This window comes from Ranitomeya imitator, chromosome 7, assembly GCF_032444005.1.
Source record: "Ranitomeya imitator isolate aRanImi1 chromosome 7, aRanImi1.pri, whole genome shotgun sequence".
NCBI lineage: Eukaryota > Metazoa > Chordata > Amphibia > Anura > Dendrobatidae > Ranitomeya > Ranitomeya imitator.
In genome coordinates, this window is record NC_091288.1 from 26,952,206 (window position 1) to 26,967,829 (window position 15,624).

At 38.9% G+C, this 15,624-nt stretch overlaps 1 protein-coding gene across 21 annotated transcripts in view; it reads right to left on the reverse strand.

The window, feature by feature from the left end:
• NEB (nebulin) overlaps positions 1-15,624 on the reverse strand; it is a 171,601-nt gene that overhangs the window by 67,740 nt on the left and 88,237 nt on the right. For all 21 annotated transcript variants that reach the window (XM_069732932.1, XM_069732915.1, XM_069732914.1 and 18 more), the window contains 24 exons: positions 14,339-14,443; positions 14,152-14,259; positions 12,822-13,133; positions 12,635-12,739; positions 11,409-11,513; positions 10,242-10,346; positions 9,656-9,763; positions 9,451-9,564; positions 8,487-8,684; positions 8,291-8,395; positions 7,659-7,763; positions 7,480-7,584; positions 7,284-7,391; positions 7,082-7,195; positions 6,666-6,863; positions 6,465-6,569; positions 6,281-6,385; positions 5,181-5,288; positions 3,930-4,037; positions 3,571-3,678; positions 1,594-1,698; positions 1,399-1,503; positions 1,199-1,297; positions 999-1,109 (listed from right to left, as the gene is read on the reverse strand). In XM_069732932.1, the coding sequence (XP_069589033.1) occupies positions 999-1,109; positions 1,199-1,297; positions 1,399-1,503; positions 1,594-1,698; positions 3,571-3,678; positions 3,930-4,037; positions 5,181-5,288; positions 6,281-6,385; positions 6,465-6,569; positions 6,666-6,863; positions 7,082-7,195; positions 7,284-7,391; positions 7,480-7,584; positions 7,659-7,763; positions 8,291-8,395; positions 8,487-8,684; positions 9,451-9,564; positions 9,656-9,763; positions 10,242-10,346; positions 11,409-11,513; positions 12,635-12,739; positions 12,822-13,133; positions 14,152-14,259; positions 14,339-14,443 (2,949 nt within the window). The remainder of the gene's footprint in view (positions 1-998; positions 1,110-1,198; positions 1,298-1,398; positions 1,504-1,593; positions 1,699-3,570; positions 3,679-3,929; positions 4,038-5,180; positions 5,289-6,280; positions 6,386-6,464; positions 6,570-6,665; positions 6,864-7,081; positions 7,196-7,283; positions 7,392-7,479; positions 7,585-7,658; positions 7,764-8,290; positions 8,396-8,486; positions 8,685-9,450; positions 9,565-9,655; positions 9,764-10,241; positions 10,347-11,408; positions 11,514-12,634; positions 12,740-12,821; positions 13,134-14,151; positions 14,260-14,338; positions 14,444-15,624) is intronic.

Sequence of the window (15,624 nt, forward strand, 5' to 3'; positions counted from 1 at the left end):
TGATGTCCATAGGCTTTAACTTTATTAGAGCTTGGTGAAATTTGATAACCACTTTAAGCCAATTAAAATTCAGGAGGAGCAATCGAATAGATCCTATACTATAAATGACCTTTTCCTTAATATAAACAAAAAACACTAAGCAAATTTTTCGGAGTTCAAAATAGAAAACATTAAAAAACAATATATTAACTTTAAAGACAACCTATCACCACATAAAAAGTGGCCAGTTTTTTTTTTATTTATTTTTTATTCCCACTGCTCCCCCGAGTTTCAAGTTATTTTTCCTTTTTAAATTCACCATATGGGTCTTTTTATTTAGTACTAAATTTTATGGTCTTTTGTCAGGTGGGAGTGGCTCACATGGTAATTATGAAGAGCAGCCTAAAGGCATGCCCAGAGGATCTAGTGAGCCACGCACCTTTTCATAAGGGCTACAAAAATATGCCCAAAATAAAGAGGCCCATATCTCTAGAGCTATATGGCGGATCAAAAAAAAAAAAAAGTACAATACTCATGGGAGCAGCAGGAATAAAATCAGAGCAAAAAGTGGCCAACTTTTCACCTGGTGACAGGTCCTCTTTAAGCAGATGTTTAACTTAAAATGTTTAAGGCCAAGGTGAAAAATCTACAAAAAGGCCCACCTACCTAATGTGGTAGTTTTGAGTTTTGTTTAGAATGTTTACTACCATGATCAACGTTGGTGTTGGTAATTTAGGGTCTTTAAATCTTGCCCAAGTTCCCTCCCTAATATCATATGTGGAACAGGTTCGTGCAAATCCAGTCCCTTTTCGGCCCAAGACACCTTACATTTTGACAGGACTGTTTTAAAAAAAATTGGGACAATCACACCAAATCAGGAAAGTTGGCATGTTAGCAACAATTTATGAGTTACTTTTCTTTTCTGGGACCAATGGGCTACTCAGAAATAGAGGTGTAATTATTAGGAATTCTATCTTTGCACTCCAAGTGGCTGTTCTAATGTCTAATGTTCTTCTTGCCTGGCTGAGATGTGTCTTCAGCTCCTGTACGGTTCTGTATTCTGGTGTATCCAAGACCACAGAGTATTTATCCAACATCTTCTTGGCTGGTGTGGTGTACTGGTAATGGGACTGATAAGGCAACATATAAACCAGTATGTTAGGATTACAGTGGTGGAGATATTATAATGAGACCATATTGGGTAAGAATTTCCACCTACCCATAGTTTGCGGAGGTCACGCGCCCTCACCATGTCCGGGGTGTCATACATGAAGCAACCCAGGCCTTTCAGCCATTGTAAGTCTTCCTTGTACTTATTCTAAGAGACACAATTAGACATTGATTGGTGAGAAATGGATGGGTAATCATGCTTGGATGATGGTTGGGATGATTGGGACCTTCCAGGATAACAGGACTTACATCGCTAGTTATTTCTCCAACATAACGGCAGTGAATGGTCTGAGGAGTATATGGCATGGAAATCATATGGCCTTGGAGTTTGTGATAGTCAGATTTGTACACCAGCTGCAAGAAAAAGTAAGGACAAATGAAGAGCTCAGGGTTGGCTGAGCATTTGGCGACGATGTCCGCAAATCTCGAGCTCTATAAGCTTACATCACTAATAGCGTCCTGCGTGGCTTTGACTTGCCGGATTTCTGGGGTATCTGGAGTGGTGTGGATCTTATCCTTCTGCTTATGATAAAACTGTCTGTAGAGCCTCTGAAAGACAAAGAGAATTTGACAATGGGTTGAAACATCATTCATGTTTCATCGGTTTAAGGTACCATCACACAACGATTTCTTTAACGATATCGTTGCTTTTTGTGACGTAGCAACGATATCGTTAACGAAATTGTTATGTGTGACAGCGACCAACGATCAGGCCCCTGCTGGGAGATCGTTGGCCCCTGGGAATGATCAGGACCTTTTTTTTGGTCGCTGATCACCCGCTGTCATCGCTGAATCGGCGTCACACATCCAGCGATGTGTTCACTGGTAACCAGGGTAAATATCGGGTTACTAAGCGCAGGGCCGCGCTTAGTAACCCGATATTTACCCTGGTTACCATTGTAAATGTAAAAAAAACCACTACATACTCACATTCCGATGTCTGTCACGTCCCTCGCCGTCAGCTTCCCGCACTGACTGAGCGCCGGCCGTAAAGCACAGCGGTGACATCACCGCTGTGCTCTGCTTTCCGGCCGGCCCTCACAGTCAGTGTGGGAAGCTGACGGCGAGGGACGTGACAGACATCGGAATGTGAGTATGTAGTGGTTTTTTTTTTACATTTACAACGGTAACCAGGGTAAATATCGGGTTACTAAGCGCGGCCCTGCGCTTAGTAACCCGATGTTTACCCTGGTTACCTGGGGACTTCGGCATCGTTGGTCGCTGGAGAGCTGTCTGTGTGACAGCTCTCCAGCGACCACACAACGACTTACCAACGATCACGGCCAGGTCGTATCGCTGGTCGTGATCGTTGGTAAATCGTTTAGTGTAACGGTACCTTTAGTTGAAAAATACCCTAACAGGTCCCCTTATTCTAAATTCTTATCTTCATTCAGGCTGAAAACGGCCAGAAACATCATCTCTTGCTCAACATGTCCATCCATTATGATGGCAGCCCATTAGTCTAAATAGGATCTGTGTAATACCTCATTTTTCCTGTAGGAGTGCTGTAGGGAAACTTAACATTTTTAGTTGTGTTCCCCTTCATATTACAGGTGATTGTTGGAAGCCGGATCAATTAAAAACTCTGTAAATAAGCTTCTTTTCAAGGGCCCCAAACTGATTAACCCTTTTTTTTTTAAATAAAAACTATAATATAAGTGTCACATCTCCACCAGCACTGCTCCTGCAACATCTCCTTCTGTCGCCAGGCACCACCGTGTTCATTCTGAGGGCGGTGCTGGTGATAGAAGAGACATTGGAACCAGAAGCTCTGGACGGTAGAGGCTCTGTCCAGCCACTTAGATTTGGGTGGCTGGGACTTTCAGTGACGTCCAGTCTGACAGTATGAGTGTGTGCTGTTCAGTAGGAGTTATCAACTCCCTGGTCCAGCCAATTGGAAAGCACCACACCCTACTTTATCTACCAGTTTACACAACTGGAAAGCACCACACCCTATTTAATCTTCCAGCTTACTGCTGGAATCTTCCCGATATAGCTTTGTGCTTTCCTGGATTAGATCTGTGGTTTCTTCTTCTGTGTTTTATTTGTGCTTTCTTGTTTTGACCATGACTTGTTTATTGACGCTTCCACTGCCTGATGATTTTGTACCTTTGCTGCTCTTATGGTGCAGCTACCCGACTATCCTTCTAGCCAACTTGCGCCACCAAACAGCAGCTGACTCTGTGACTCTTGCCCAGGGACCCCTGTTTAAGTCCATATTCCTGTATAGAGTATAAAGGGTGAAGGCCAGGCAACCCCAGGGCTCTGGAAACAGTAGCTTGTGCCCAGCCTGGTCGTGGTAGCCCTTTTTAAGCTGCCAGGTGACCTCTGACAAGAGACACCTTACAACAAGTGCTAATTGGGCACAACTGATTACAACTGTAACACTAGATAAAAACTTAATTAAAAAAAATGACTTACCTCGTTAATGACCTTATTCACTTTCTTCAAGTTGACAGCGCTGACGTTATCCGGAGGTAGAGTGTAAGCCTTGGCCTTCACGTGTTCATATATTTCTTTATACTTCACCTGAGTAAATTAACAAGAGAAAAATAGTAAGCTTAAAAAACTGACATATTTCTTAGTATTGGGGGGCTCAGTTTGCTTTATATTGGAGGGTACAGTAGTCACCAGTAATATTGCAGGGTACAAAACCGAACATTGCACAACATATAATGGTCCGTACAATTATATAACATATATGCAGTATAAATGAACACAGCATCGGTCTGGTATGTGGGGCAGGGGGTACAGATGTAAGACGGAGCATTACTACTCACATCGCTGCCGATCAGCTGAGCTTTCTTGGCATGTAGGAGTGATGGCGTGTCTTTTGGAAGACTATAACCTTTAGGTAGGGATTTGATAGTAGCATCACGATACAGACTCTGTAAGAATGGATATACAATATTATTAAATTTACGCCTCCTGAGGAAATCTTAACGAAACGTGCGTTGGGGCGGTGGGGACGGCGAGTTACCACGAAATCGCCATCTTTCATCACTAAGTTACTCTGTATTTTCCTTTCAGCATTTTGCTTGATCTTTGAGGATCCTTTTCACATGCGTTTAGCCTCTTACCTCGGGCTTTGTATTATGCACTGCACACTTTATGCTTATCTTGCCTTGGATGCTGCTGCTATTTAATTGGACCTTCAAGATCTTTATGATGTTCAAAGATATAGGTCTTCATATTAAGGTTGCACACTGCACTTCGCTTTAATGATTATGATGTTGAAAGATATACGTCTTTATATTAAGGTTGCACATAGTGCTTTAATGATTATTATTGATCATAAATGCTGAAGGATACAATTCAGTTAGTAATTATTATTATTTTTATTTTTTTTAGAATGGCTTAAATGTGTACTGGCACATTCTGTCCCTGGATACATGGTGTTCAGTAGTTCGGATTTTATTGTTATTTGATTCTGACATTTAATTAATAAAAGATTTAAGTCTAAGGATTATACTCTTATGGTTGTAGTTTTATTAGCATTTCTTATTTATGACTATCGCAGTTTTGAGTATGTCCTGTATACGTCACTGGGACTTTTTTTGTGATAATATTATTAAGTCTATCTATCTTATATCTCCCTGTTTCTATTTATCTATCTCATATTTATCCATCAATCCATTAATCTAAAATATTTTATATGTCTACCCATCTCTCATCTTACTTTCTATCTATCTTTCTATATTTCTATTTCTTTCCATCCATCTTCCTTTCTTTCCATCTTTCTATTAATCTTTCTTTCTATATTTCCGTCTTTCTTTCCATCTTTTTATCCATCTTTCTTTCTTTCCATCTTTTTTTCCATCTTTTTATCCATCTTTCCATCTTTCTTTCCTTCCATCTTTCTTGCCATCGTTCTTGCTTTCTTTCTTTCTTTCCATCTTCCTTTCTTTCTTCTTTCCTTCCTTCCTTCCTACATTATCTAAAATCTTACATCTTTACCTATAAATCCATGCACTGTAATATCAGTATATATTTCTACCCTAGGTAACTACAAAGCCCAGAACTGTACGTACATCGCTGCGTATCTTGTTGGCATTGCTGGCTCTGTCCAGCTCCATTGTATCGGTGCTTGATGTGACCGTTCCTTTAATGTTGTGCTCATAATCAGAGCGATACACGACCTGCGGGAAAGAGAACATTTTATACTTTCCGTATGTTGTAATGGAAATATAAAGTACAACAGCTTGAAAAATTCTAAAGAAAAAACAAGTATTGTACATGGTCTGATAATAGTCATATATTCCTCTCAAATATAGTCTCATAGTTTTTTGGGTGGAAGGTAAACTTAAGTCCATCGAGATCCACCTAATATAGCCAAAAACACAATTGTTTAGGCTGAAATGATAGAGAGGTAATACAAAGATTAAGGACAAGTTAGCACTAGAAAAATCACCCATTTGTTTTAAATCAGGTTTTTGTGTTACATGTATTTAAAAATAAATGTTGGCAAATGTTTTTTCAAATGATGAATTTTACTAAAAAAAACAAACAAAAAATAATTGTTAACTTGCAATTTTCACCGTGACCACTAGCGCTATTTTAGACTTATACGTCCTGTCCTTTTGCAAAGAGTTTTCAGTAGTTTCCTTATCCTCAGAGATAGGATAACAATGACAGGTAACACTTCTGTACACAGCTGATAACACAGGATCTATCAATCACAACATGTGATCCCATAGCTAAACTTGATCTTCCTCCTGTATAATGAGCTTTGCACATACACATTAGATGCCTCAATACAAAAGATAGGGATGGATCTGACAATTGTGGCTAATGTACATGTGAATTTCCCAGAACTACAGGAAATTAAAGTCTAAAAATTCCTCAGTGGCCGATGTAAAAATCGCAGGATTTCTGTTTTCATTTTTAACACAGATTATGACATGGAAATAAAACATTGTATTAAATGTAATTTTTAAGTATTTTAGCAAACACCGGATTTAAACATTAGGTCATTTTTTGATGATAGCTTCCATTTAAAGGGTAAAGAAAGTGGGTCTTTCAAAGGGTAAATGTATACAGAAATGGGTGATTATATGTCAGTTAGTCACTTCCAGCGCTGCGGTAGGGAGACAGGGAACACCCAGAGAAGGACTATGGGAAGCTTACTTACATCACTGCTTTGCTTTCCACTGGTGACAGCTTGAACATAAACGGGAGTCTCCATAACTGAGGAGTAATTATTCTTCATCTGCTCGGCTTTAGCTTTGTATTTATACTGGAAATATAATTTTGCCTCTTAGTATTCATTATATATACATATATACACATAGTATGCTGATTACTGTGGCGCTTACATCACTGCGGAGGTTATATGCATGCTTGGCATGTAGAATCTCAGGTGTATCCCACACAAAGCAGCCAACTCCTTTCAACCAATGGAGGTCATCTTTGTAGACTATCTAGAATGGAAGAAAGTCCACAAAAGGTTTAATACTCCATCAATTGGTTAAAAAAAAATGTAACCCATTTAGAAATGGTGGCTAAAAAGTACTCACATCGCTCAACTGGTCATTGACCTTGCGGGCATGGACGTAGAGCTGAAGGTCAGGTAGGCAGATCCATTCATGCAGGTACTTCCTGTAGTCAATCTCGCTGACTTTACTTTGTGTTTCCCGGGCGGAAACGATATCCATCATATCCGGAGCTATGTGAATCTTAGCTTTGTTCTTTTCATAGTTTTCTCGGTACAAACGCTACAAAGAAAATATCCAGATAAATATGGACAACTACAAGGCGTTATGTCAAATTATGTTACAATATGGCCAAAGCTCTTTAAAGCTGATCTGCCAAATTGTTGGGTTTGGCCAACTTTTATTTATCTAATTGCCATGGCCAGCTTTGATGTGCTTTAAAAGCAGCATTGATCCTTGAAAATCTAATAAACTCAAACACCCAGTTCGACAATACTCACATCCAGAGGAAGCTTGCCCACTCGGATGCATCTTGCGCTGTTGGGATCATCCTGAATACCTCTTGGTAGAGTGTAGAGCGCTTTAAACTTCTCATATTCCTCGCGGTATTTCAGCTAGACGAGACAATGGTGGACATTATATCACATATATGGTTGAGAATATCAAGTTTTAACGTCCCTACATTCAGATACTCATGCTTACTGTGCTGGCAATGTGCTTGTTCTGCTTAGCAAAGGCCAAGGACACTGTGTCCGGGGGAAGCAGATAGCTTGTGGCTTTGATGGTATCCCACGATTTTTTGTACAAGTTCTAAGGATTAAAACACATTTCATAAATTATATTGAGTGAAAATCCATATTTATCTGTCGTATGTCACACATTATATAGGAGTACATACACTGCTGAAAAGATCCTTAAGACTCTGGGTACGATCGTAATCCACGGTTTCCAAGACTGTTGTGTACTTATCTTTGTTCTTGTTGAAATCCTCTTTGTATTTCAGCTGAATTGAAGAGACAAGATGATGAGATTCGTAAATCGAGAAGAGCAATGAATTACCGATAATCGGATACTCACATCACTGGCATTAATGGCGCTTTGGACGGCCGTGACGTACACTGGGGTATCAGTGACAACGCTGTAGTTCTTAAAGTTTTCTTTACCGGCATTGGTGTACTTGACCTGAAAATAAATTTTTTAAAAAGTGCAAAGACCATAATATAAATTAAAAACTGATCTTATGTTAATGACCTATACTCAGGGCTTGTGCAGATTGTCGAATTTTCGGTCCGAGAGCGATCCGAGAAAACACAGGATCGCACTCGGACCAATGTTATTCTATTGGCCGTGCACATGTGAGATTTTTTCCTTGGACCAAACCGGTCCGATGGAAGAAAAAAAAAGAAAAAAAAAATCGCTGCAAGTGGGATCTGATATTCAGATCACACTCAATTATGCAAATCGTGGAAATCATCGGACTGCACTCGTATGTCATCGGGAGAATGGAGAAGATGGAGACATTTTTTTCTCCACCTCATCAGAGAGAATCAGATCACACTCTGATCAAAGTGTGATTTGTATAATCGACCGATTCTCTCATATAGAAATAATTTACGGTTGTCTGTACCTGCTCAAAGAATAGATGATCAATATCTAAGTCCTGGACAACCCCATTCATATGACAGCAACAACCCGAAGGTATGACCTACTTGACTCTGAAGATTATAGGAATTCTTAGCAAGTAAGATTTCTGGAGTGTCCCACACATAACAGCCAATGCCTTTGAGCCATGTTAGGTCTTCCTTGTAGAGTACCTACAAAGAAAATAGTAAAACAAAAATTAATAACATATATTTTTTTTAAACGTTAAAAAAATATTGGAGTTTTAAAAATGTTGCTACATACATCGCTCAAGATCTCATTGGCCTTTTTGGCGTGAATGACCTTCTGCTCGTCAGGAAGACATGTCCATTCATGGAGATAGTGGCGATATTCAATGTCACTTAGGATCTGCTGGCATTTCTTGGCCAGGACGTTGTTAAGCATGTCACTTGGAATATTGATCTTGGCCTTGTTGTCTTCGTAATTCTTCTTGTAGGCCAACTAATAATAAAAATATATCAATATTAAAGTATACTAACTCCAAAAGAACTAAGATCAGGGAAAAGTCAGACACATTAATTAGCTGCTATTTGATACTATCAGGATAATGGCGGAGAATACCTCGGTGGACCTGTGGACCTATCTAGGCATGCACAAGATCGCTCTTCCTACAGATTGTTCATCCATCAAGTCGCCATGGCTTGAGATGGACCCAAAGGCTGTTACATAACATTAATATGCATATAGGCTTTTTTATATTTTTTCTGGCCATTCGAGGACTTGCTTTCTATGGTATGACTTGTAGATTTGAAAGACACCATTCATTTTACCATATACCATATGGGTGACTTATTTTCTACCACACATCGGTACATGGCAGAAACTGTTGTGCTACATACATGGCTCAAGATCTCGTTGGCCTTTTTGCTGTGAATGACCTTCTGCTCGTCAGGTAGACATGTCCATTCATGGAGATAGCGGCAAGACTAAGACTCTGCTGGCATTTCTTGGACAGGACGTTGTTAAACACGTCACTTAGAATATTGATCTTGATCTTGTTGTCTGCACAAGATCGATCTTCCTACAGATCGTTCATCCATCAAGTTGTCAAGGCTTGAGATCGAGCCAAAGGCTGTTAAATCATGATAATAATACTATGCCTATATGTCTTGACTGAGTTGCCATCAATGGAAAAGTATTGATGTGCAAAGTATGGGATTCAATGAAGTTTCAAAAGATGAAAAAAAAAAACCCTCTTCGATCTTACCACGCTCTTCATCTTCTGGAAAGCCAAAGAATGCACAACACTAGGGAAATCTCCAACATGGGAACCAGCAAGATAGTGACCTTTTTCTTTTTCATAATGCTCTTTGTATTTTACCTGTGAACCGAAGTTGATTCATTTATTTGGTATTTTACATGCGTCTGAAACCATAATAAAATGTGAGATACATCTGTAATGTGAAACTTACGTCACTAGAAACAAGCTTAGCATGTTTGGCACCGACTATGGGTATGTAACTGGCATCCAGTTGGTAGCCCAATGCTTTACTGCTATCCCATGAATCCTTGTACAGTTTCTAAGGAGCAAAAAAACAACAACGACATTTTCAATAATAGTTGAGTTGAAAAAACATAATCCTTTAAACTAAAGAAAGAGAAATGGATGTTTATACAAAAAAATCTTAAATGATACCCTTTAAGCAAGCACAGGTAAGAAGTGATATTGGTTTGAAAATTAAATTACAAAAAAAAGTTTAAAAAGTTCACAATATACTATTATCTTTTGTAATGAAAGCTTTTTCTAAAAATAAAATTAAAGAATTAACAAAAAGAAATTTGGAATATCGAACTGAAAATTTCTCAAAAATGTCATCAGGTGAGAAAATATGATTGGGTAATAGTAACACAATAATACAAAACACAATATTAAAAAAATGTAGAAATAGGGAAGAGAAGAAGAAAAGTAGATTTGTTTATCTGTAATATGGAAGAACATTATTATTCTCCAGTATTTATACAGAAGAGCACAGTTCTATCGGTTATTATAGTACTTACATCGCTGGTCAGCTTGGACATCTCTCTAGAGTGTGAGAGCTGAGGGGTATCTGTGGAACCAATGTAATGGCCTTTCTCCAAGTTGAAGGTTTCTTTATATTTCAGCTACAGAAAAAAAGAGATTAGAATAATAAATTAGGTAGATGTAGAAATATTAGATAGGAAACAGATATTGGATGGATAGATCGATAGATAGATGACAGATAGATGATAGATAGATAATAGATAGATAGATGGATAGATAGATATATGACAGATAGATAATAGATAGATAATAGATAGATAGATAGATAGATAGATAGATAGATAATAGGTGGATAGATAATAGATAGATAGATAATAGGTGGATAGATAATAGATAAAAAGATGGATAGATACATAATAGATAGATGATAAATGGATAGATAATAGATAGATAGATAGATAATAGATGGATAGATAATAGATAAAAAGATGGATAGATACATAATAGATAGATGATAAATGGATAGATAATAGATAGATAGATAGATAATAGATGGATAGATAGATAATAGATACTACAAAGAAGCAAAATATAGGTTAATTATACATGATACAGATAGATAATTAGATAGAATGATAATAGATAAGTTATATATTATAGATAGTAGATAGATCAATTGATTGGAGATAGTTATTATACAGATAAATTGGTAGATAGATATGCAAAACTGTTTAACGTGTATTCATTCTGGGCCTTATTTATCAAGCAATTTGCGGTCAAAAAAATAAATGTCTTTCAAGACTTGCACCATGCTTATTATGTTTTATTTTTACACTTTTTGCAACTTGTCCATAACTTATCTGAAGATAAAATTAGACAGGTTTAACAAACCGCAGATGGCTTTTGGCATCTGTTGGGATGGTCTAGAGAGGCATCAAGTAAATATAAACTACAAATAAATGAAAATATAATATAATATACCGTAATATAAAATATATATATATATATATATATATATATATATATATATATATATATATTTTTTTTTTTTTAAATGTGAGCCTATGGGTGAGTTTATCATTGTATTCTTAAAACATACAGTACACTTTAAAAACACCAGGAATCAGCCATTACATATTTTGGCAGCATATAAAAAGAAACCATGAAAATGGAAAATAATATAATACAAAAAAATTACTCACATCACTTTGGTTGATGGCATTCATTTTGGCGAGCACAACATATGGCGGGTCCACCACATGGGTGAAATTTGAAAAGTTGGTTTGGGCGTCCTTCTTATAATGTCTCTACAGTGAGAAAAAAACCCACAAAAATAAAATGAAAACAAAAAAGACAATTATAAACCATACAAGATAAGGAAAGCAGTCAGAGGGGAGCGCAGAGGAATCGACCCAGGGAAGGGGAGATAAAAGGGAGTTGTCGAGCACCACCGCAGCTCCAGCTGAATACCTCCAAAGGAGGATAAGAGCGTGTGTCAAACAGAAATCAGTCCCAGGAGCGCTAAAGGAAACTCAGATAATATATGTCGTTTACCACAACGCGTTTCGATGGTAAACACCGTCTTCTTCCCACCTGAAGAAGACTGTGTTTACCGTCGAAACGCGTTGTGGTAAACGACATATGTTGTCTGAATTATAAACCATAGTCACTACATCCGGTGATTTACAATCAATAATTTTACTAGTAATTACAATCAGAAAGTATTATGGTAATTACATGGTATGTTATGGGGTTTATATCAGTGTTTAATATGATGGGGTAACTAAAGGTCTTGCCTTGGTCAGGTGAGCTGTGATATGATCTATGGTGGATCCTGTGTTATCTACTGTATTTATAGAGGTGTTATCAGTCATTGTACAGGAGGAGAAGGTGAGCTGTGACATCACCTATTGTGAATGGTGGATCCTGTGTTATCTACTGTATACAGAGGTGTTATTAATCATTGTACAGGAGGAGGAGGTGAGCTGTGACATCACCTATTGTGTATGGTGGATCCTGTGTCATCTACTGTATACAGAGGTGTTATCAGTCATTGTACAGGAGGAGGAGGAGGTGAGCTGTGACATCACCTATTGTGAATGGTGGATCCTGTGTTATCTACTGTATATAGAGGTGTTATCAGTCATTGTACAGGAGGAGGAGGTGAGATGTGACATCACCTATTGTGAATGGTGGACCCTGTGTTATCTACTGTATATAGAGGTGTTATCAGTCATTGTACAGGGGGAGGAGGTGAGCTGTGACATCACCTATTGTGAATGGTGGATCCTGTGTTATCTACTGTATATAGAGGTGTTATTAATCATTGTACAGGAGGAGGAGGTGAGCTGTGACATCTCCTATTGTGAAAGGTGGATTATGTGTAATCTACTATAACACAGGACTCACTGTAACCATTCATACGCACCTCATTAACCAGTTCTTGAGCTTTCCTCACTTTCTGGTGCTCTACGGAGTCTAATGGAACCCATCCGCAACCACGAATCCATTCCAGGTCAGATTTGTAGACACTCTAGAGTAAGAAACAATGTGATAAGTATTTGTTAAGGAATAAAGGGCAAAATAACATGTTTTAGAAAGCCTTCATAACTCACATCACTCTGCAGGTCATAAGCCTTCCTGGCTTGTATACAGTCGTTCTGGTCAGGGTGGCATGTCCACTGGTGAAGGTAATGACGATAGTCAATACCACTGGCCAAGCTCTGTCCTTGCTTGGCTGTTTCGAGTGATACCATGTCATGAGGAATATGAATTTTCGACTTGCTCTTCTCATAAATCTTTTTGTATTCTCTATCATTTTGTATCAGGTTGGCGTGTTTGAACCATTTTAGTTTGGGATCGGCATCGGCATTTGGAACACCAACGTAGTGACCTCTCTGTTTGATGTGTTCAGCTTTATACTTCAGCTAAACAAAAATATCAAGAATATAAATGAACAGGTTAAGTATTGTAGTAGCATACATTTTCAGATACAATAGTACCATCTCCCTTTGCCTATCCTCTCACTATGGGTGTTGGACGAGGTGGCGATACACCAACCTTACGATCAATATATCCTTCTTTTTGCCAAAAGAACTTTTTTTTTTCTTACTGTTGGAGTGTGATGTGAATGTAAACTGGGAGAGGGCTCCATTTTTTATTATTCCTAAGAGGATCTCTCATGCAGGTCACCCCTGCAAGTAGTAAATATCAGGGTCGAATTTAATGGAGGAGCACAGAAGCCATTTACCCCAGAGCCACCACTACAAACCTTCCGAGCTGCCTAGGCTTGTCTTCCAAAACTTTACACCCTAATTGAGAGAAATGTTGGTCCTATGGGTGCAAAAGAGATTTTGTCAGGGGTGTAACTACCTAGCCAATTACCCTTAGCGGGCCCAAATGGTCTCTTTGTCCCATTTGATAAAGTTAATACTATTAAAGGGGGGCCCAGTTGGAGACTTTGCATTGGGGTTCACAAACTTCAAATTATACCACTGGCTTTTGGCTTCTAATTGTAGCTTGCAGTTTACAAGGTGCTCTTTTTGTGATATATATGTGGCCTAGTGAGCTTTTCTGTAAAGGGGGAATGGTATGTAAAGCAATGGCTATTTTTGAAAGTCCTATGGCAAGGGTCTCTTGCAATCATGGTCCCCTCTGCTATATGTGGTTGCAATAAGGGTCATATGGAGTCTTAGTCCCATAGCTGGGGGCCTCACTAACCTGAATCAAGCCATGGAAAACACTTAAATGCATAAATGAAAATAACATGTAATGTCGAAAATTTTGCAATTTTGCCCAGAAAAATGTTCTATAGACTAATTTCTGCATGGATCTCCATAATGCAATGTACATAAAAATGGCTGATAATTATTCTGATACTTTTATTCAATAACTTGTGCTTGATGGTATTAATTCACATATTGAAGAGGCAACGGAAGGGATTACCTCGCTCTGAGCAATGCTGCTTTTTTTGGAATGTGCTATTTGTACTGCGTCATGGGGTAATAGGTAACCAGTTGCCTTAATGTTGTCCCAGCCTTCTGTGTACAATTTCTAGAATAGAAGGAAATAAATTATGAAAATTACTTTCGTTGTGATCTGAAATTAGACATATAGAAAGATAAACACGTACATTATTGACGTTCTTGGCCGCCTCTTTTGCAGTTATCAGCAGCGGAGTATCGGTCAGTGCTGTGTATTTTGTCTTAATGTTGTTCCAAGCTTCGTGATACTTAATCTGAAAAGAAATCCACACATGGTAAGTTAAACTGGATAATTTACAAACTAGTACAACGTAAAGTTATAGACTGAAACAACAAATTGTAAATCTGTCTAATATAATGTTTTAGATATAGCAAAAAGAGAGAAGTATAGTGAGCACAAACGGATTAGAGGTGGGATTTGGGTTATCTGGGGAAGACTGGTGAAAATCAAGTAAGTGAATGGGAATATTAAGGAGGACTGGTGAGATCAAAGTTTAGGGATGGGGTTATCTGGGAAGGGTTGGTTAGATCAGAGTAAGGAGATGGGGTTATCTGGGAAGTGTTGGTGACATTGGAGTAAGGAGATGGGGTTATCTGGGGAAAGGTTGGTTAGATTATAGTAAGGAGATGGGGTTATCTGGGAAAGGTTAGTGACATTAAAGGCCCCTTCACATTAAGCGACGCTGCAGCGATACCGACAACGATCCGGATCGCTGCAGCGTCGCTGTTTGGTCGCTGGAGAGCTGTCACACAGACAGCTCTCCAGCGACCAACGATCCCGAAGCCCCCGGGTAACCAGGGTAAACATGTTTACCCTGGTTACCAGCGTAAAAGTAAAAAAAAACAAACACTACATACTTACCTACCGCTGTCTGTCCCCGGCGCTCTGCTTCTCTGCACTCCTCCTGTACTGGCTGTGAGCACAGCGGCCGGAAAGCAGAGTGGTGACATCACCGCTCTGCTTTCCGGCTGACCGACGCTCACAGCCAGAGCAGGAGGAGTGCAGAGAAGCAGAGCGCCGGGGACAGACAGCGGTAGGTAAGTATGTAGTGTTTTTTTTTTTTTTATTTTACGCTGGTAACCAGGGTAAACATCGGGTTACTAAGCGCGGCCCTGCGCTTAGTTACCCGATGTTTACCCTGGTTACCAGTGAAGACATCGCTGGATCGGTGTCACACACGCCGATCCAGCGATGTCCACGGGAGTCCAGCGACGAAATAAAGTTCTGGACTTTGTTCAGCGACCAACGATCTCCCAGCAGGGGCCTGATCGTTGGTCGCTGTCACACATAACGATTTCCTTAACGATATTGTTGCTACGTCACAAAAAGCAACAATAATGTTAACGATATCGTTATGTGTGAAGGTACCTTTAGTGAGATCAGAGTAAGGAGATGGGGTTATCTGGGAAGGGTTAGTGACATTAGAATAAGGAG